At 41.5% G+C, this 21,390-nt stretch overlaps 1 protein-coding gene across 2 annotated transcripts; it reads left to right on the top strand.

Moving 5' to 3' along the window:
* adam15 (ADAM metallopeptidase domain 15) lies at window positions 1–21,146 on the top strand. Of its 2 annotated transcripts, XM_088326648.1 has the most exons (24): window positions 1–245; window positions 2,040–2,131; window positions 5,422–5,498; window positions 5,569–5,647; window positions 5,723–5,799; window positions 7,196–7,376; window positions 7,515–7,580; window positions 7,640–7,711; window positions 7,786–7,955; window positions 8,018–8,102; window positions 8,180–8,328; window positions 8,821–8,998; window positions 9,062–9,154; window positions 10,649–10,844; window positions 10,905–11,013; window positions 13,331–13,526; window positions 14,714–14,791; window positions 15,611–15,722; window positions 16,770–16,920; window positions 17,485–17,596; window positions 17,672–17,740; window positions 19,441–19,515; window positions 20,614–20,789; window positions 20,872–21,146. In XM_088326648.1, exons 1-23 carry the CDS (start codon window positions 137–139, stop codon window positions 20,722–20,724), a joined length of 2,637 nt encoding a protein of 878 aa, XP_088182774.1. In that variant the 5' UTR covers window positions 1–136; the 3' UTR covers window positions 20,725–20,789; window positions 20,872–21,146. The 2 variants fall into 2 exon arrangements, with proteins under 2 accessions (XP_088182774.1, XP_088182775.1); XM_088326649.1 differs by lacking the exon at window positions 17,672–17,740.
* The last annotated feature ends 244 nt before the right edge of the window (window positions 21,147–21,390 follow it).

Consider the following 21,390-nt stretch of genomic DNA (forward strand, 5'->3'; position numbering starts at 1 on the left):
ACGCAGCCCGCCCTGGGCTGAAGTCGGGAATCGCGCTGGACTTCGTAGGGGGGCGGGGCAGTTCACTTCCGGTTTGTGGCGTGCGTTTTGTGCCGGACAACAGGCGGATGTGGCGCTCGTCAAGCATGGCGACGAGATGAGGCCGCTTTTGGCGCCCCTTGTGCTCCTGATAATCGGCGCCGGCTCCGGCGGGGCGTTCATGAACGCCCCCGGGATCTTCAGGGCGCCCGGACGCAACCAAGCAGGTAACGCGCATGCGCGCACTTCCACGAGCTACGAGCGAGATTAACGTCAAAACGAGTTAACGCCGTTTGACGCGTCACGTGACACGCGCGTGGAGAGGTGAGGAGAGGTCGTGTGGTGCGTGCGCGTACACGTAGTTTAAGAGGTTTAAAAAGTAGTTCAACAAAACAAGTTGCGCGCGTGAGCGTTTGTGTGTGCGCCTAAGAGGTTTACAGCAAACGCTTTGTCAAGTGTGACAAGAAATAACACTAAAAAAACTAGTGATGAGAATTCCGGCTCTTTTTCGAAGACCGGCTTTTTTGGCTCGGCTCACTAAAAAAGAGCTGGTTCTTTCAGCTCCCAAACGGCTCTTCACATTTCTTTGTTGCTTTAATCCACATATTATCATTTATTATGTAAAATTATGCACAATGTAATCTCCACAATCATTGTGCCTTTTTTTTTTTTTTTTTAGAGACCCGGCTCTTTCGACTCTCAAATTGGTCTCCACGTATTTTTGTCTCTTTGATCCATATATTACCAATAATAATACAAAATTAACACATGAGTTAATAATTTAAAAAAAAAAAAAAGAAATGTATTATACAATCTTCTCAATTAGTGCTGGGAATACCAGCTCCGTTTTGAGAAATGTCTCTTTCAGCTCGGCCCACTAAAAGAGCTCAAACTGCTCTTCAGATTTTTTTTCAATGATATATCACCATTTATTATGTAACATTATGCTCAAATTTAATTAATGATTCATTTGAAAAATGTATTCTATGTTTATATCATAATAGCCCTTTTATCAATGTTTTACTGAACTTGGACACAAAATCTTGGAAAAAAACCGCAATAAAATGTAAATAACAAATATACACTTTTCAATGTCGCAAGAATAATTTTTTTGTGTTTTTATACACAACAAATTTAAAGTAAAGGGTCCCTAAAAATACAAAATATAAATCAATTGACTACACATCTACCGAAATAAATGATCAAATACAATTTTCTTTTAGCTTTTCATACCAGCAACATATAAATAGTCACAGAATCCCTGAAAAAAACCCGCTAAATAACAAAATATAATACCTAATGTGTAATATTTGAGAACTGTGTTGTCTGGTACGAGCAAGAGCAAGTGATACACAGCAGGATGACAGACAGACATGTTGCCGACTTAGTCGACCTATAATTTTTTAATATAAATTAACATTGGTATGATGTTTTTTTTGTCTAGTATTCAAATAAGTGTTTTTTACCTAGATGTAGGTTTTTGTACCTTTAGGAGGCACTAAATATTACACACTGTCCCTTTCAATAATTAACTTTTGGCTATAAATGATCTACAAAATACATAAACTTTAACTATTTACAATTTTAAACAATTTGGGAGAAGGCAAATAAACCCTGAAAAACATGTTAAAAAAGATTCAAATGTTTAGATTACTACTACAAAAATTAGAAGTCTCTATTAAATATTTGGAAAGTGGCAGCTTTAGGTTTTGTTGCCTCAGTACTTCCCGCCCAAAAGACATTCCACTCTACCAGACCAGGACGACATTTAATATCGATCCCATATTTTACTGGCAGTCAGACAGGTTACCCTAAATGTGAAATCTTGGCATTTTAGGTTTTGCCGGCTCAGCAGTTTTCCAGAAAGACAGTCTACCCATGCCAGAACATTCATTGGGTTTTCGATTCTAATGTGCCAATGGGAACTGCCATCCAAACTGCCAACACGGATGATGCTCTAATGGCGCGCAGACATGCTAGTTCTAAGATTTTTTGCCAACTGGTGTTTTTGTCGCCCCCAGGTGATCAGGTTTGGCAGCGCCCCCTATTGGGGAGAACTCAACCGTTTGTGCTGGTGGAGGGCAAAAGGCAGAGTTTGAAGGAGGCACTTGAGGTCAGAAACAGTAAAAAGTTATTCCTTCCATGTGGCTGCTGTTACCAGGGTTACAGCTGCTTTTATTGTGAAAGTCCTTCGAGCAGAGTCAGGGCGGGTTCGCTCTAGTTTCGCTCTTGCTTTTCATTACGCCTGAAAGAAAAAATGATGTCATCTCTTTGGAACCTTCTGGAGGGGCGTCTGGCTTCCTGCTGAAATCCCCCGAAACAAACGCACATGAACACATAACGAACAATGTTAAAGTGACAGTGTGTGATATTTGACCACTGGATGTCACTGTAATGTGTTGTGCAGCGGAAAACGAGCGCTAAAAGAAAATTGTATACTATGGAAACTCAAAGTTAAAAAATTAAAACACATTTTCTTTGCATTTTTATTTTGCTTTCCACAAGGTTTTTGGTTTTAGGGGGTACCCATGACAGCAAAAGCCTTATGTTTTGTCAAATTATTTCAAACTAATTGCCCAACCAGTATTATAAAAAATTCCTTGTAGTATAATAGTTCATGTACCTTTGCTAATTTTTCTAATCGATATTGCTTTTTTTTTCAATACTGTACTTCTTTTTTTAACACTAGAAGAGACTCAAATAATATACAACGTGCAGTTCTTAAGAGTAAGCACTATAATATGCATTGAAAAACTCAAAGTCAAATACAGCTAGCTCAAAAGTTTTTTACATTTTTGAATTCAATAGAAGAAATACCTGGACTAAAAAAGCGGGTAAAGAAAAATGTAGCCCGATATTTGAATGTTGGAGACACTGGGGACAAGAGTAGCAACAACTAATCTCATTTTTACGAGTAGAAATTCTTTAATTACAATTACACATTACATTAGTAGAATTACGTTATTTAACATTACGCATTGTCATTATACTTTTAACACGTGGTAAGCCGGATTAAGCAGGCTCCAGGGCCGCATGTGGCCCACAGTCCGTAGTTTGCCCAACATTTCCTCAAGCTATTAGTTAGCCGCTCACCAACATGTGTTTATTCTTATTACTCTAATCCGGGGGTCTTCAACCCTTTTAAAGCTGAGAGCTGCTGTTTTCTACTTATTAGTGCAAAGGGCACCCAGTTTGATATACATTTCAAAAATAATACGTATATTGTACTACTTACTGTGTAGTTACTATGTTATTACAAGGTTCATTATTGGAAAGAGAGAGAGAGAGAGAGAGAGAGAGAGAGATGGAAAAAGACAGAGTGAAAGGAGGAAAGAAAAAGAGAGAGAGAGAGAGAGAGATGGAAAAGACAGAGTGAAAGAAAGAGAGATAGAGAGAGATGGAAAAGACAGAATGAAAGAAAGAGAGATAGAGAGAGATGGAAAAGACAGAGTGAAAGAGAGAGAGAGAGAGATGGAAAAAGACAGAGTGAAAGAAGGAAAGAAAAAAGAGAGAGGGAGAGAGAGAGCGATGGAAAAAGACAGAGTGAAAGAAAGAAAGAAAAATAAAGAAAGATATGAATAAAATGAAAGAGAAAGAAAGAGTAGGAGAAAGACAGGGGGATAAAAAGAGAAATGAATAGAAAGAGGAAAAATAAAGAGAGAAAGACAGATGTTTATATAGTGCTTTTTTAAGTCACTGAAGCGCTTTACAATGTGCTTTACACTTACCCATTCACACGCCAATAGCAGCGACAGGCACGCAAGGCACCTACCTGTTGCCCATGGACACTCACTTTCAGGGATCCTTTATTTTACTTTAAGTTTGTTGTCTGTAAAAAAGCTTAGCGTGTATTCTTGTATTTCACACTGAAAAGTAAATATTTTTACTCTAGATTTTATTTTATTGTTAGTTTTTCAGGGATTCTTATTTTCTTGACATAAAATTTGCTTAGTATAAACAACAGGAAAGAAAAAAAATGGTAAAAATTCTCTGTAAATTGACGGATCCCGCCATGGCGCTCGCATCATTCAAAATTAACTGACTTCCCACCCACCTCTATATTTTTCGCTTGTTATTCAAATCAACATTGTTTTTTTTTTTTTTAATAAATGTTTTTTACTACTCTGAGGTGCTAAATTATACGTTCCCTCAATGTGATAATATGCATTGAAAAACGTGATGCGTCTTGCTCAGAAGTGTTTTTTATCCTTAAATTTGAGAAAATAAATACCTGGTTTAAAAGAAAAATCAAGCTAAAAAAAAAATCCCAAATATTTGAATGCTGGGGACACTAAAGACAAGAGTCCCACCAAATAAACTCATTTTTATTAGTAGTACTTTTTATTAAACAAATTTACATAAACTACTATACTTTTGTCATTTGGTGGGCCATATTAAAATGGTTGATGCGGGCCGTAGTCTGGCCACCCCCATCTTAAGCTAATAGTTACCAGCTCACCGACACTTTTGCCAACATGTATTTTTGCTTATTTTTTAATTAATATATATTTTTTAATGAATACAGTTTTTTAACCACTAGAATGCACTAAATAATACATATTTTAAGCACTACATTTGAAAAACTCAAAATCCAATACAGCCAACTCAAAAGTGTTGTTTTCCATTAAATTGATCAAATAAATACCTGATAAAAAAAGCAAGTAAAAAAATGTAGCTTGCCATTTGGATGTTTGGGAAAATGGAGACAAGAGCGTCACCAAATGGACTCTTTTTTCATTAGTATTACTTTTTAAAAAAAGAATCTTATACATATTATCGTCATTTAGCGTGCCAGATTAAAAAGGCTGACGAGCCGCATGTGGCCCGCGGGCCATAGTTTGCCTACCCTTGGGTTAGGATGTGATTAGGGTTTAGCGTTAGGGGTTAGGAGGGGTTTTTGTTAGTATTAGGGGATTGAAGTAGTTTTTGAGGTAAGCATTTAGGTAATCATTAGGGCTTAGTGTTGGGGGTCATTGTTAGAGAGTTAGGGTTGGGGTTCCTTTCGGGTTAAGGGTTTCGCTGTTAGTTCCTGCTGCATTAGCTTTTCTGAGGAGCCTGATTCATGTGTGTTTTGGGGTCCCAGTTGCATACCTGTGAACCTGTACGGTTTTGCCGTACCAAGTACGTTTTTTATGCATTTTAAGACGAGTACGACGTACAAGGAAATCTGTACGGAAAAACCCAAATTTGTCAATCGCATGCGTCTGCCGCCTGGGGATTTCCCATCATGCATCATTTCGGGAAAAAAAAAAGATAGATTATTTTGTATTTTGTACGGGAAAATACGACAGTAGCCGTGCAGGTTGACAGGTATGCAGTTGGGTTCGTTCTGGTTGGTTCTGGTGCTATTTTGCTTCAGTTTTGGTCCATTATTCCAAATATATATATATATATTTTTTTAAGGATGGCCACCCAGAGTTTCTGCAGTGTGGCCTGAAGGTCCGAGGCCAGGTCTTGGTCCTGGAGCTGCAGAAGAACCGGTAGGTGGGCGTGGCCAAAAGTTTCCGACCCGGGCGGACCTTGTCGTTGACTGCTATATTGTGCTCAAAGCGAATTCCTGCCCAAAACACCAAACATCTTCTATTACCTGCCCGACGGCACGAGAGCTTCCCTGACGGACCAGCCTGTGGTGAGTTCGCCGACTCGAGATTCGTCCAAGCATCCGACCAACCGAGTGCCCGGCTGAGCCGGCTGGTGTCCACAGACTCATTGCTATTACCATGGCAATGTAAGAGGCTTTCCGGGGTCCAGAGTGGCCGTCAGCACCTGCTCCGGACTTCGGTAAGTTGCCAGGCCCGGATTATTGGATTTTGGGCCTTGTTGGCACAAACACGTGCGTCAAGAAGGAATAAATGATTCTGTGATAAGAGAGAAAGATGTTCAATATTTCTATGAAGCTTTTCCACCCTCGCACAGGGCACCAACATATTGACTGACTATTGGAATCAATATTTTTATTCAGATAATTGGCTACACAGCAGAGGCTGTGGCACATTTTCCCACTTGACATTTTAATACAAAAAGCTAGTCGCTTAATTCATAAATAATATGAAGAAACAAGTTCAATGTTAATGACGTTGCTCTTCCCTCACATGGTGCACCAGCTTATTTACTGAGTATTAGATTCAATTTATTATTCAAATAACTAGGTACACCGCAGAAAGCTGTAGCACATTTTGTCTGTGGGAAATTTCAACACAAGAAGCTTTTATTTAATTTATAAATAGAATACAAGTACAATAGTTCTATTAAGATATTCCTTCCCCACATGGGCCACCAACATACAGTATGTAGCCCCACTCAATCAATTATTTATTCGGATAATTCTCAGAAGAAGCAGTGGTACATTTTCCCATGGGATGTTTGATACAAAAAACAGGTCATTTATTTCATAAATAAAGAAGAAAATAGTTCAATATTTCTATTAAGATCATCTTTCGATGCACGGGCACAAACATATGTAGCAACTGTCGTGGTCAATCATTTGTTAAGATAATTCACAACATGGTCGGGACTGTGGCACGTTTTTTTCCACAACAATTTCACACAAAAAGATTGTCATTTAATTCATAAATCATCTGAAAAGACTAGTCTGAGAGATATTTCTATTAAAATAGATATTCCTCACACAAGTTTACAAATATCTGTAGCAACTATCAAAATCGATTTATTTATTCAAATAACTCACGACATGGCCAAGGTTGTGTCACATTTTTCAAACGAGATTTTTCTGCACAAAAAGCTAATCATTTAATTCCTTAATAATCTTAAGAAACTAGACTAATATTTGAATCGGGACATGGGGCGCCAACATCTGTAGCAACTATCACAGTTACCGGTAATTATTTTTTCTAATAATTCACAAAATGGCTGAATCTGCTGCCATTTAATGACTAGCATTTCTACACTGAAACATAGTAATTTATTCCTAAATAATCTGAAGAGACAAGTCCAATATTTCCATCTAGATGTTCCCCCCTCACACAGGACTCCAAGATGTTTAAGATCAATCATAATTGATTTTTCATAATAATACTTTATTTCCAGAGAGTTTGGCACACTATCCCATTGAAGATTTTGAATCAAAAAGCTAGTCAATCTTGGAGAAAATCAACATTGACAGGATGCCCGACCTTTGGAAATTGATAACATCGTCATCTGGTATTGTCTTCTTCAGCGGCGTCATCAGCCTCAATGCGTCCTTGAGCTTAGAGGTGGAGCCACAGGAATCGGGTAGAGATGGAGACCACCTGATCTTCACTGTCACTCAAGTGGCTGCGGCAAACGGCAAGGGCTGCGGTGTCCGGCATGGACCTGTCTTTACGGTCGGTGGCCATGTGGCACCTGCACAACACAGGGTAAGCCGCATACGCCGGACGCTTGGCATTCAATAGCACATTAAGAAGGTGTGGAATGCGATGGCAAGTGTATGGCACATGCAACCATCTAGAAAACCACAACTCCCCCTAATGAAATAGCATTGCATCCGTGTACAGAGCAAACGGGACGTCCTGTCTGAGACCAAATACATCGAGCTGGTGTTGGTGGCCGACCACCAAGAGGTGAGCTCACCCAGCATGTGCCGCCGCCGGTGGCACCCACCAATATTGTTTTTGTGCAGTTTTTGAACTACGAAAGCAACAACCAGACAGTCGTCTACCGCCTGCTGGATTTGGCCAATCAGGTGGACTGGGTAAGCTCGCCACCCCAGCCGTCACCTGATGCCAACATCATGACGCCACCCACTCGTGTGTTTGCATGCGTCAGTACTACCGGCCCTTGAAGATGCGTGTTGCCCTCACTGGTCTGGAAGTGTGGAGCGACAAAGACAAGATCGGCGTGGACCAGAACCCCAGCGTGACGCTCAATAACTTCCTGCGATGGCGAGCCAGCGAACTGCTACCGCGCCTTCGTCACGACAATGCCCAGCTAATCATGTAGGTGGCGTGAGTTGGCGTTGCGCGTTCTGTTACCCAGTGTCTAACATTGTGCCGGGTAGGGGCCGTGCCCTGGACGGTGCAACTGTGGGCATGGCCACTCAGGCGTCCATGTGCTCCCGAGACCGCTCCGGAGGCGTCAATGTGGTAAGTGTTGTGTCGATTGATGTCTCTGCCTTAGACGCCATTGTACACCTGTAGGCAACCTCCGTCGTTGTGGGCAGGACCACCTGGTCAGCGTGCTGGGCGTGGCTTCCACGGTGGCCCACGAGCTGGGACACAACCTGGGCATGAGCCATGACAGCCACCAGCGCCACTGCCACTGTGCCAACCAGCCCCGCAATGGGGGCTGCATCATGGAACCCTCCACTGGGTCAGCCTATATACCAAAATGCCCAACTCACTCACGTCCTTAATCCTAAAACTAACTCCAAACCCCTATTTCCAAACCTTAATCCCTTAATACTAATCCCGAACCCTAAGGCTAACCCCTACCTGGTTTATGATAATGCAAATCACAACCCATAATTTAAATCATCAAAGTGAAGAAAAACACTATACAAACATTAATGGATTAATTATGGTGAGACGCCCTGATTGTCTGAATTTGGTGTTGTATTTAGACTGGAAACCCTCATGATAAAACAGTTATACATCTGCAGCTAGTGTATATTAGCTTTCTTCCAATAAATTGGGCTTTTCCTGGTCACTGCGTCCAAGCCATCTGTTGCCTCATACAACTCTTTTTCATTAGTATTTCAGATACAGCATACTACCACAAACTAACATGCTGAATGGGTCGCCGGCGTCCTGCAGACTTTGGTCCTGGTGTCGATGCCCCATTCACGTCTTCACCTGTTTTCAGCTTTCTTCCAGGTCAGCAGTTTAGCAGCTGCAGCGCGTCGGACCTGTCGGTGAGTCTTCTGCGGGGGGGCGGCATGTGCCTTTTCAACGTGCCGTCCCCCGAACGCCTCCTTGGGGGGGCGCGTTGCGGCAACCTTTACATGGAACCCGGCGAAGAGTGCGACTGCGGCACGCCAGAGGTAAAACACGGTGGTGAAATTGAAGCGTAACCAACGTAATGCGGTTTCGTTTTGTTGATGCAGGAGTGCCGGGACGTTTGCTGCGATGCGCCAACGTGTCGGCTGCGTCCCGGCGCACAATGCTCCTCCGACGGCGTCTGCTGCCGAGACTGCCAGGTAAGCAACGTGTATATTTTTCAGTTTTGTGCAAGAGTATATATTTTCAGTTTCATTTTGCAATGACAACAAATGAAAAACCCAAACTATAATGTTAATGGCTCTGCTACAGTATTGCAAGCCGGGAATATCTTGTAGTCTGGGTGGAGAGCAGTCAAGGATCTTCTGAACTGGAAAAGAAAAACACTGAATACATGCACAGTCATTCCCTTTTTGTATATACATATTTTATTGTATTGTATCCTGTTTTAAAAACTTTTTTATAATCCTTGTACACTCGGCTGCAAAGAAAATTTCATAATCATTCTATGTTAATGACAATAAAGACGGTCTTTGATTTTGACAAAGTACCCCAAAAAAATCTAAAAAGTACATGACAAAATAAATGACAAAGTACACAAGAAAGTATAAGAAGGGACAAGGTATTGTACAAGACAAAGTGCGCTACTCAATAAGTGACAGAGAACACTACAAAATGAGCAAAAAAATAAACATGACTGGGTGCAAGACAAAAGAAATGGCAAAATATACCAAAGTACATATGAGAAAGTACAAGGTAAGGTTTAAAACAAATAGCGCAACAAAGTGCATGACTTAATAGCGCATGACAAAGAGTGCAACAAAGTGCGTGAGTAAATAAGCGAGAAAAGACATGACAAAGTACGCAAGAAAGTACATGAGAAGGTACAAGAAAATGTACAAGACCGTGCATGACAAATAAGCAACAGAGTACACGACAAAATAAGCAAAAAAACACAAGACAAGGTGCACGACCAAACAAATGGCAAAGTACACAAGAGAGTACACGAGAAAGTACAAAACAAAGAGCCCGACAAAGTGCATGACAAAATATGCATCAAAGTGCATGAGTGAATAAGCGGAAAAGTACACGACAAACTAAATGGCATAATGCGAAATGAAATAAGCAACTAAATGCAAGACTAATTACACGACTCAATTAGCAACAAAGTACACGACAAATAAATGCATGAATGGCATTTATGTTTTATATTAAGGTATTGGGTGATTTTTTTTTTGGTGTAGTCATTATTTTCTATGGGGCAGCACGGCAGCGCAGTGGTTAGCGCGTGCAGTTCCGAGGTCATGGGATCATATCCAGCTGCCAGCTTTCCTGTGCGGAGTTTGCATGTTCTCCCTGTGCTTGCATGGTTTTATTCCGGGCACTCCGGTTTCCTCTCACATTCCAAAAACATTCAATTGGTCGGTCCAAATTGTCCCTAAGTGTGAATGAGAGAGTTAATTGTCTGTCCCTATGTGCCCTGCGACTGGTTGTCAACCAGTTCAGGGTGTCCCCTGCCCGAAGATAGCTGGGAAGGGCTCCAGCACCCCCGGGACCCTACTGGGGAAAAGCGGTGCAGATAATAGATGGATAATTTTCTATGGCACATATTTGTGGCAATTTAAGTTTTTCTACATTTGACAGTTCGCACTTCCATATTTGCGCTCAGTGCTGATGTTTGTTCCGCCCCTCAGCTTCGGGAGGCGGGCGTTGTTTGCCGAGAGCCTGTCGGGGAGTGCGACTTGCCTGAATTTTGCACAGGCTCCTCCCCTTCTTGCCCCCCCAACGTTTATGTGCAGAACGGCTCGCCCTGCGAGGACGGCGCCGCCTACTGCTTCGGAGGTGCCTGCGCCAGTTTGCGGGCACAATGTCGGACCCTCTGGGGGCCCAGTAAGTGGCTCTAGATTCTGCTCTGCGGCATACCATTTTAACAGCGCCCTCTCCTGTTAGACGCCAGTGCCGCGCCCGCCGTCTGCTTCTCTTCCGTCAACAAGCAAGGGAACATTTACGGAAACTGCGGGCAGTTGGGGGACGGTTCCTACGTGGCCTGCGCACCAGAGTGAGTACTTAGAGTTTGGTCTAAAAGTATTTGGACAGACACGCAGATTTTCCCAATTTGGGCTCTACATGCATCCACATTGGACTTGAAATGAAATATCTTGACCAGAATTGAAGTTCAGACTGTAACATATGATTCAATTGATTGAACAACAACATCTGACTGAAAATGAAGGAATTGTATCCATTTTTTTCGAACACACCACGTTTCAGGGGCTCTAAAGTAATTGGAGAATTAAGCGTATTCCAAACAAAAAGGTTTGTTGTCAATATTTTGTTAAAATCCTTTTAAGGCAACCACTGCCTGAAGTCTGGAAGCCATGGACAACACCAAACCCTGGGTTTCCTGCTTGGAGCCTTGCCTGGCCTGTACAGCAACAGTCACAACTTGTTGCTTGTTTGTGGGTCTTTCCGCCTCAAACCTCGTCTTGAGCAAAGTTAAATGCATGCCAGATTGGGTGAAGATCTGAAGATTGATTGGGCCATTGCGCAATACTCCACTTTGTTGCCCTAATAAACTGCTGGCTTACTTTTGCTGTATGCCTTAGGCCATTGCCCATCTGCACTGTCATCCAATTATCTCGACAGCATTTGGCTGAAACTGAGTAGAAAGTATATCCCTGTATATTTCAGAATTCATCCAGTTACTTGTATCTGTTGTAATAATCATCAATGAACGCAAGTGACGCAGTCCATGCTCATGCTATCACAATGCCTCCACCATTTTTCACAGACGTTGAAGTGTGCTTTGGATCATGCTTTTTCTCTCCTTCCCACCATTCGCCTACAGGTTTCTCTTTGTCTCATCGGTCCATAGAACACTTTTCATGAACTAAGCTGGCTTGTTGAGATGATTTTTGACAAAGGCAAGTCTAGCATTTTGGCATCTATGTATTTGTTTTTTTTTTCATATTTTGTCGTATTTCTTCTTTGGAGACTATTTCATCGTCTATTTTACCGTTTATTTTGTTGTCTATTTCGTTGGCTATTTGATCAGCTCTTTGTTCTGCATTTTGTCGGCTATTTTATCTGTTATTTCGTTGGTTATTGTCTATTTCCTAATTTATTTCGGCCTCTATTTTGTAATCTTTTTTGTTGTTGTTTTTTTCCCCATTATTTAATGTATTTCGTCATCTATTTAATCGGCTTTCTTCATTTATTCCGTTGTCTCGATGTCTTCTGTTTCGTACAGTATATTTCTTTGGCTATTTTGTTACCTCTTTTGTATATTTCCGAATATATTTCATTGTGCGTTTCATCAGATAAATGTGTAAATGAATAAACTGCATTAATGTCAAATATTTAGGTATTACATGATATATTTATGTTTTCATTAATTTCTATGGCATATATTGGTGGGTATTTATTTGTCTCACCTGTCCAGAACGGGGCTGGCTTGCTAAGATGTTTTTGGCAAAGTCAAGTCTGGCCTGTCTATTTTTGGGACTCCTTACGAATTTAAGTCTTCTCTTTTGCCTTGTGGGAAGTCCAGGCCTTTTGGAATTGCCAACCTAACCACTGCGTTCCTTTTTCCTAGAAATACCAAACTGTTGATATCTTCAAGCATTTCAGATCTATCTTATACATTTCTTATTTTTTAGCCACGGGATCTTCTGGTTCACCTTCACTGACAGTTTAAACGCATGATGTGTGGTCACAACAACAGCTTCCAAATGCAAAACCACACACCTACAATCAACTCCAGACCGTTTCACTACTTAGTTTATGACAGGTTAACAAGGGAGGAGCCTCCTGAGACAATTGCAGCCCTCTGAGTCAACTGTCCAATTACTTGTGGTATTTTGAAAATGGGTTATGAAGATTGTAAAGAACTATAATTCCTAAACCTTTATTTTTGTTTGGATGTAGAGAGTCACAATTCGCAGCTGAGATTGTGCACTTTAGGCCCATAATAATGATATTGTAATGCCCCTCGATGTGATCAATGATGCACTCATTTGCTGTTAAAGTCTCGTCGCCAGTTTAATAACTAAATAACAAGCAGTATAAACATTCACACGAGAGCTACTGTTGGTCGTAACTCACACCGTTCACATGCACTCAAGACTGACTTCATAGCACAAAACGTCGGAATCTGTCGCTTCCCCCTTCCCTTGCGACACGTCCTATCTTAAAGGGTCCATGCGTGAACACAAATAAAAGTAACAGACATTGCAATATTACTGAACTTTGGAATGTGTTAATGTGAACAGCTAAAATATCAAAACTTGTGTCACTGTCCAAATATTTTAGGCCTGACTGTGTTAGCGTCTGTATTGGCATACATGCTGGTTAATTTGTGGCGTGTTCGCTGGCAGTGATGTGCAATGTGGCAGGATCCAGTGCCAGGGCGGGCTGGAGCGCCCCCTACTGGGCAGTGACGCCGAGATCCTGACCACGACAGTGCGTTTGGACCTGCGCGACCTGGTGTGTCGTGGTGCCGTCTTCCACTCGGGCGATGATGTGTCCGACCCAGCCTCCGTGGCACAGGGCACTGCCTGTGCGCCAGGAAAGGTAAGAACCATCATTTTCATGGTGAGCCGACCCTGCCTCTTTAAGTAAGGAGGAACGTGATTAGTGAAAAAATAGCTAAAAATATATGACATAGGAATAAATGAACACATAAATTACTCAGGTCATAGCTAAATATATGACATGAATGCTGAGACGGGTAAATTACCTAAAGGTTTTCGTCAAATAAAAGTATTGTTGCTTCAGAATAATATGACTAAAATAGAAGTGAAAAGTCATCCGAATAATTATTTGAGTAAAAGTGAAAAAAAACTACTCAAGTACTAAGTAACAACGTCTTATCTATTGATTTTTTGTTTTTAAAGCAACCATTCAATCCGATCATCAAAGTCTATCCAATAGACAATAAATTAGAAGTCTGTGTTCTCAGTTTATAGACTGCCCATACAGTACCCAAAAAAAAAAAAAAAAAAAAAAGATTCTTCACCCTGCTCGCAACTGCCACCTGATGGTTGTTTGGGTCACTGGTCACATCTAAATAAAAGAAACGAGGTTTCTGACAAAATAAATCTACAGACAGACGGGTACTTTGGTGGAGGGGATTTAAGTAACAGGTTCATTGTAGCCTAATGAAATGGAGTAAGAACACAGGTTCTTCTTCACAAATCTACTCAAGTAAAAAAAAAACGTGCAGTGATTTAAAAATGGTCCTGGAAGTACAAAATGTCCCAAAACTTACTCAAGTAAATGCAATGTAAATGCAACCCGTTACTACCTAACTTTGCATAAATGCTATTTTTTACCATTTTGTTGCGTATTTCTTTGTTATTTTCATCCTGTCTTTTTTTTGTTTTTTACCGTTTATTTTGTTGTCTATTCTATCGGCTATTTTATCTGTTATTTTGTTGGCTATTTTCTATTTCCTAATTTATTTGGGCGTCTATTTTGTAATCTTGTTTTTTATTTTGTTCATTTCATAATGCATTTTGTCATCTATTTAATCCTGTCTTCTTGGCTGTTTCGTTCTTTCTTTTGTATATTTCAGAATGTATTTCATTGTGCTTTTCGTCAGATAAATGTGTAGATAAATGAAGTCTCATATTTAGGTATTACATGATTTGTGTGTGCATTTATTTCTATGGCATATATTGGTTGGTATTTTCACGATTTATACATACGTCAGGATCTGTCTTCCATATCTAATATTCACGATCGCCTCATGTCTTCAGGCCTGCTTGGAGAACAAGTGCCGGGACGTGTCCGTCTTGGGAGTGGACGAATGCCGCCGGAAGTGCAACGGTCATGGAGTGGGTAGCTGCCGTTCTCTAGCTTGCTATTTGCCACCATTTATCCCTTAATTGAACATTTTTCAAAAATACTATGATTATATTTCTCATACATACAACAAATTATAAGCTACATCATGTTTGAGTGACAGCATCTCTATTTGAAACAGCTTTAAAGTGACAGTGTGTAATAATTCAGCATTAGTCATTATAGTTGGGAAGAAAACACACTACAAAAGCCGAACCAAAGGGCAACACGGCAAGATTCTCAAGCCGAATTACACATTTTCAGAAGTGAGCAAAGATTAGTTTGAGCCTGCAACAGAACTTAAAAGGGATAATAACAAGATTGTGACAAGAAGGCTTAGGTCCCGACAAGATATGCAACAAACTAGCACCAAGGCAAGTAGACGGTGTGGTTAAATTGAGAAGAGGGAGAGGTGTGATTGGAATGTAATCTGAATGAGTGACAACACCATGGGGGTGGGTTGAAAATTAGAACCAGAAGTTATTGACAAAATTAGGTAAGCACAAGTGAAAGGGGAGAGAGAGAGGAAACCAAACCTGTGAGCAGGACAGTGACAGAGACGAACTAGCTTTGCAAAATCGACTTTTGTAGTAGCAAGGTGGCGGCCAAACTTGGCAGCTTCCACCAGTTGTGTTCTGTAATAAACATTTTCAAAGGCTAAAATCATGTTTGTGAGAAAAAAAAACATGTGTTTTGTTTATATTTTCAATTAAAAGTGTTTTATTTAAATTAGTTTTTTTCACACAATTAATGATCGCTATATGATACACACTGGGACTATTATACAGATAAAACCGGTTGTCTGTTTTTAGGTGTGCAACAGCAACGGCAATTGTCACTGCGGAGCCGGTTGGGCGCCGCCGGACTGCGCCTACACGGGTCACGGCGGCAGCGTCGACAGCGGACCGCCAAAAGCTGCTGAAGGTAACGTGCCCGCAAGGAATATTCTGTTCTTGCTTTCATTTGGTTATCTTAACGGATAGCTCACATGATATAGTCTTTGATGAAAAAAGACTGGTCGGTGGCTTAGGCCTTTTTAGTGAATGATCAATTGTATCTGTCTGTTTCCCTCTCTGTTTCTCTCTCCACCTCTCCCTCTTTCTTTCTGTCTGTCTGTCTGTCTGTCTGTCTATCTTTGAGGGTTTCTATCCTTCACTCAGTGATTTTCTCTTTCTCTCCCTCTGTCTCTCTGTTACTCTTTCTGTGTCCATCTCTCTTTCTCTATCCCTGTTTCTCTTTCTCTGTCTTGCTTTCTTTCTCTGTCCTTGAGTCTCTTTGAGTCCGTTTCTGTCTTTTCTTATCTCTCTCTCTTTCTGTGTCTGTCTCTTTCTGTGAATGTCTTCTTTCTGTGTCAGTCTGTCTTTTGCTCTTTGTCCCTCTCTTTCTCTTTCTCTCCCGGTGAGTCATCTGATGTTTTCTACGGGAGTCGCCAGCTAAGTACACTAAATCTCAAATAACTCGTTTAAAACACATTTCCGACAGTTCTCCTGTTTTGCGAGTTCATAACTTTGTATTTATCCCACACGCAATTAAATTGTTTGCTCCATTTGCGAGTGAATTGTTCCCAATTTTGAGCCTTGGCTAAATTTGTACTGTAGCACAAAGCTATCATCCATATCAAACTCGCCTCTAACATTAATCTTAAAATTAAAGCAGAGGTATCAAACTATCATCACCTGGGCCACAAATGGCCCACTGGTCGTGAGGTTGAGACCCCTGGGTCAAAGTGTTCATATGTGTGTTTCATTCGAAAACTTAGTTTTAGATCTTCCAAGTCTTCAAACTTGAACTTAAGCTTGGGGTCTGCTGTAAGCCTTGTTTCTTTGACATGTGCTTTGAGACCGATTTTTCTGAAACAAACGTCCTAAGCTGGCTCGGGCAAGACTGGAGGGTCAAAACAAAACACAAATCATTTGCAGACCAAACACCACAACTTAGAAAATGACATTGTGGGTGCATTCTTGCTCGCAGATTCCGATCCGGTCCTAGTGGCGGTCCTGGTCCTTTTCCTGGTGGTTTTGCCAGCACTCCTCCTCTTCCTCGCTCTTCGCTTTCCTGCAGCCCGCCGCATCTGCCGCACTGTGGGAGGAACCAAACTCTTTTCCAAAACTACGTACAACCGGTAAACATGACTTTCATCTGGATTAGGGCTGCAAGTAACAACTAATTTAATAGTCGCGAATTAGTCGAATAATTGGATGATTATTAATTTTACTTAAATTTAGCATGAGGTTGATTTATCTATTCATGTATAACATGCAACGTTAATGTTACTGAGGAGAGTCAGACTCCATTTCATTCAACTGTCTGACGTGCTTTGAAAATGTTTGTGCGTCACTGATCTACCGCCATGATATGCAAGGTCTGATATCTTTACAAGTAGTCTGTTTATTCGCCGTATCCAGGTTAAAACGCTGCTGAACTTTTAAAGTTTTGCTATGCGTACCTATATGTTGACGCCGTGATCTCGGTTTATTACCGCTTGAGACAGAGCATGGGCATGAACAACTCTCAGCAGAGATTATAATTAGTTAAGATGCCTCACTCTTTTGGAAAAATGTGTCTGACGACAATAGCCGACAATTAATTCTTTTGTCGATTTTTTTCTATGATCGTTTTTTTTTTGTAGTCTAATTTTTGCAGCCCTAATCGTTCCGTGTGAAAACATGCTTTATTTTTTTGCCAGAACTCCTGCGACCGAGCGCAGTTCGGATCGCAACCTGGATCAGGTTCGGCCGCTCAAGTACACCGCCAATGGGTCCTCCACAGACGGGGCCGAGATTCTGCCCCTGAAGCAGGTAGGCGGGGCTTAAAGAGCTTTGTGAGCATGTGCGGGCTTGCGCTTTTCTATTTCCTGTTTTTCGTCCAATCAGCTTGCTGACAGGCCTGCTCCTCCGATCCAGACACTTCCCCCAACTCCCCTTCTTAACCTCCCGCCGCAGGTAAACATGCATGTTGGCTGCGCCCTCTGCCCGCAAATCTAGTCTTATAGTTTAGTTCAGGAGTGTGAAACTTATTTTATCTCAGGTGGCACATGGGAGAGAAAACATTCTCACAGGGGCCAAACTAGTAAATTAATGGGATAAAAATGGTGCCTAAGCTGGAGGGCTTGGGTTCTTTTTGGAGGCTCACAATTAAATTATGATTCAGGGATTTGATTGATTTGATTGTTTTTTTTTTTGCCTTAATATTTGTTTTCCCCCCTATTTAATCTCTTGTAGTGTTTTTCAACTGTGCATTTGTAGGGGTTAGGGTTTTCTCTACAGTTTATTTAACTACAAGAAAATTATGCACACTGGAAAGTGACCAAAATAGCATACAAACACCAATTTCAATTATTGATTTAAAAGTCTTTATTTTTTTATAAAATGTTTATCTAAATATGGGCATGACTCTGTTAGGTGTCATATCTATTATAGAAAGCTTCTTTAAGCTTCTGCAAAGACACCCAGATGCTACTTTTTTTTCGTATAGAGTTTCCTCAATGTTCTCTGGTTGATTAACAGTAGTCAGAAAATAAAGCTACACTAGGTGCTTTGCGAGTGGCGTCCAGATTTGGCAAAATCCAGTGTCAGGCTCAGGTGCCCAACTGGAGGCAGGTTGCAGAACTGCACACATCTGAGCCCAATCTCCATACACCTGTCCCCAATTATCCTAACTTTGTATTCACTGTTTGGACAGCACACAGCGTTGGGTCATTGCCTATTCCATCCTGCCAACTGTTTTATGTTTCTTGTTTGGACTCTTGGGTAGTCTTAAAACCTGCTTTGTTTTTGTTTTTTTCCTGGATTTGTCAACAAAGAACATTCTTTTTTGAGCAAACCTGCCTCCATTCCGGCTTTCCACCTGCGCAATGCCATAGGGACAGGAGCGATCAAGGGTCATTGTCCTTACCTGCCAGAACACAGGGCCCAGAAGGGACCGAGTGACCTTCTCCTCTCCAGGTAAGGAACTTTCTTGCGACCAGGAGAGTGTACAGAAGCAGCCAAGAGACTTTCTCCTCGCCGCCAGAACAGGCATGTGAAAGCTTTCTGCGCAATCCTTTAGTGGTCGGGTCATTCTGTCACATTTGCAGAGGTGGACCCAAATGCTGGGAAGCAAGAATGAGGCAGGTGTGCTCAACAAAGGATGGTCTTTATTAACCAAAAACAGGAAAAATTTAATCAAACTAGGTGTAAAGTGTCCAAACCAGAAACAAAAAACAGGCCTGATAGGATGGAAGTGGAAAATGCAAAGACCCAATGCAGTGTGCTGTCCAACCAGTCAATATAAAGTCTTGGTACAGGCGTGTGGAGATTGGGCTTAGGTATGCGCTGTTCAGCAACCTCCCTCCAGTTTGGCATCTGATCCTGATACCTAGTGGACTTTTATTAAACTGGCGGTCATTGAGTCAATTTCTCTTGTGCTCCTCTTAGCAATGTCTTGCTGGCCACATAAGATGATGTGGCGGGTCATATTTGAACTGAAGGCCACGAGTTTGACAAGTTTCTTCGGAAAATTACCGGTACTTTCATTTGTAGCTAATTCCGACTCCTGGTCTTATATCTATGATTTTTGGGATGTTTGCTGACCCAAATTTTAAAAATTGCCTGGCGTCTGGGGGCGTGGCAAGAGTGTGGCTCATTCCCCGCTCTCACTTCAGCATCAACGTTCCGAGAGTCGTCCGGCCCCACCCACCAAGCCTCTTCCGCCGCCTCCTCCAATCAGGGGTGTCCAGGTACGAACTGTTGTTTGAGACGACCCTTTTGATAGGCTTTGCCCGAAAAGGAGGCGGGACTTGAATAAGAGTGTCGCCTCAAAAGAAATATGAGCTTTGAACGTACAACGATAAATTTAAGACATCATCAATTAAAGATCAGTTGTGACAGTTTGTCGCCGTTTGACCTTTCAAGCCCGAGCGATATGCTAACGTAGCCGCAAGATAACATTTATCATTTTTTTTTTAAAGCAGGGGTTTGCAACCTTTTTGAAGGGTTTCTTTTTAGTGACTCATTAGCGCAAAGCAGAGGTAAGCTCTTGAGCCCTAGTCTGAGCCTGACTCGACAAGAATTTCGGCCCGGGTCGGGCCTAAAATGTCAATCATTACGTCAGGGTCAGGGCGGGTTTCTCTGTGGAAAAAAAACAACAACAACTTATTTTAAAATATTTATTTGAATACTTATGTTCCTGTGGTTTAGTGGTTAGCACATTCGCCTAGCAAGCAAAAGGTCCCCAGATCAAAACTGGGTGGAAACATTTGTTGGCCTGAGGAGGGATGGGGACCACCAGGCTGTATTTGCCCAAGACACACTGCCCCTACCACCCTAATGGTTAAGAGATCCAACCATATCATCAACTTTTTTTTTTTTTAATATGTTGAGATATTTTTATTTATTTTTCATAACATGGTGCTCACCTCGAAAAATGTTATAGTTTGGCCACATTGACTCTCAGTAGTTTGTAGTCTTCCTTTTGCTTTGTGGCACTCGATTTTGGATGCGCTAAACAATACAGCGACATCTTGTAGCCAAATTTTACACAGTATCCCTTTTAAAATTAATAGATAAGGAGGAGTAATACTATGAGAAATAATCACAGATCAAAACACTGATCTCTCCAGGAATAAAATAGACAATCATTCAGCTGGAGATGCATGTTAGCATTAGCATGTCTGCGGCCTTGTTTTCGTGGTCGAAAACAAATCTTTTCATTGAAATAACGTTTTAAAAATATTTTGAGTTGTTCCGGAAACATTCACCCGCATGTGCATGTTAGCTTGAACATCTCTGTCGTGAGCAGGACTCACTTTCTGCCTTTTGTCCTCGGTAACGTTCAGCTGCTAGCATGCCGACCGGCTCCGCCCACTAAGCACCTTCCACCTGACCCAATCTCAACCAAACAGGTAGGCACAGGCTTTGGCGCTTTTTGTCATCGATCAAACACCTGACCCTCATGTGTTTTTTTTATTGTTTAGGTGGCCGAGAAGCCACCGCCCATCCCCGCCCACTTCAGGTGAGTACGATGAATAAAATCCCTACGATGAGGAAGGGAAAGAAAACATTTTGAGTGTGATTTTATTTTTATTTCTATTAAGCCGTGGCGGTCGCCGCCCTCCGCCGCCACCACGTCCTACGATTCCCCCCAGGCCGGAGCGACATTAATGAGGCCGCTTCCGATTGGCTGCCTGCCGAAAGACACGCCCTTTTCCGGCAGACTAAAGGATGGACAGATGTTTTTTGTTGTTGTTTTTGTTTGTTTTGTTTTTTTAAATATGTGTGCCGGAATACAGCACATGTGCAGGAAGTGATGTGACTCATATTTGCAATTTCCTGTTGCAATTTTTCAAAATAAAAGGCATCTTGCCCCAAAGCTCTGCGGTTCATTGCAATGACTAGGGAAGCTTAAGGAGAGATGAAATCATGTCGACCGACAGGAAAACTTTAGGTGCAGGAAGATATCCGACTCACATTTCCTAATGCGGATTTTTAAAATAAAAGTCGGCTTACCCCAAAGCTTCTCAAAATACAGCCATGACAAGGAAAACTCAAAAGAAACGGAGTGAAGTCATCTTAAATGGAGGCCAATCAATGTTTTTTTGTGTGTGCTAAAACGG

This window comes from Urocampus carinirostris, chromosome 2, assembly GCF_059441175.1.
Source record: "Urocampus carinirostris isolate Australia breed hairy pipefish chromosome 2, RoL_Ucar_1.0, whole genome shotgun sequence".
NCBI lineage: Eukaryota > Metazoa > Chordata > Actinopteri > Syngnathiformes > Syngnathidae > Urocampus > Urocampus carinirostris.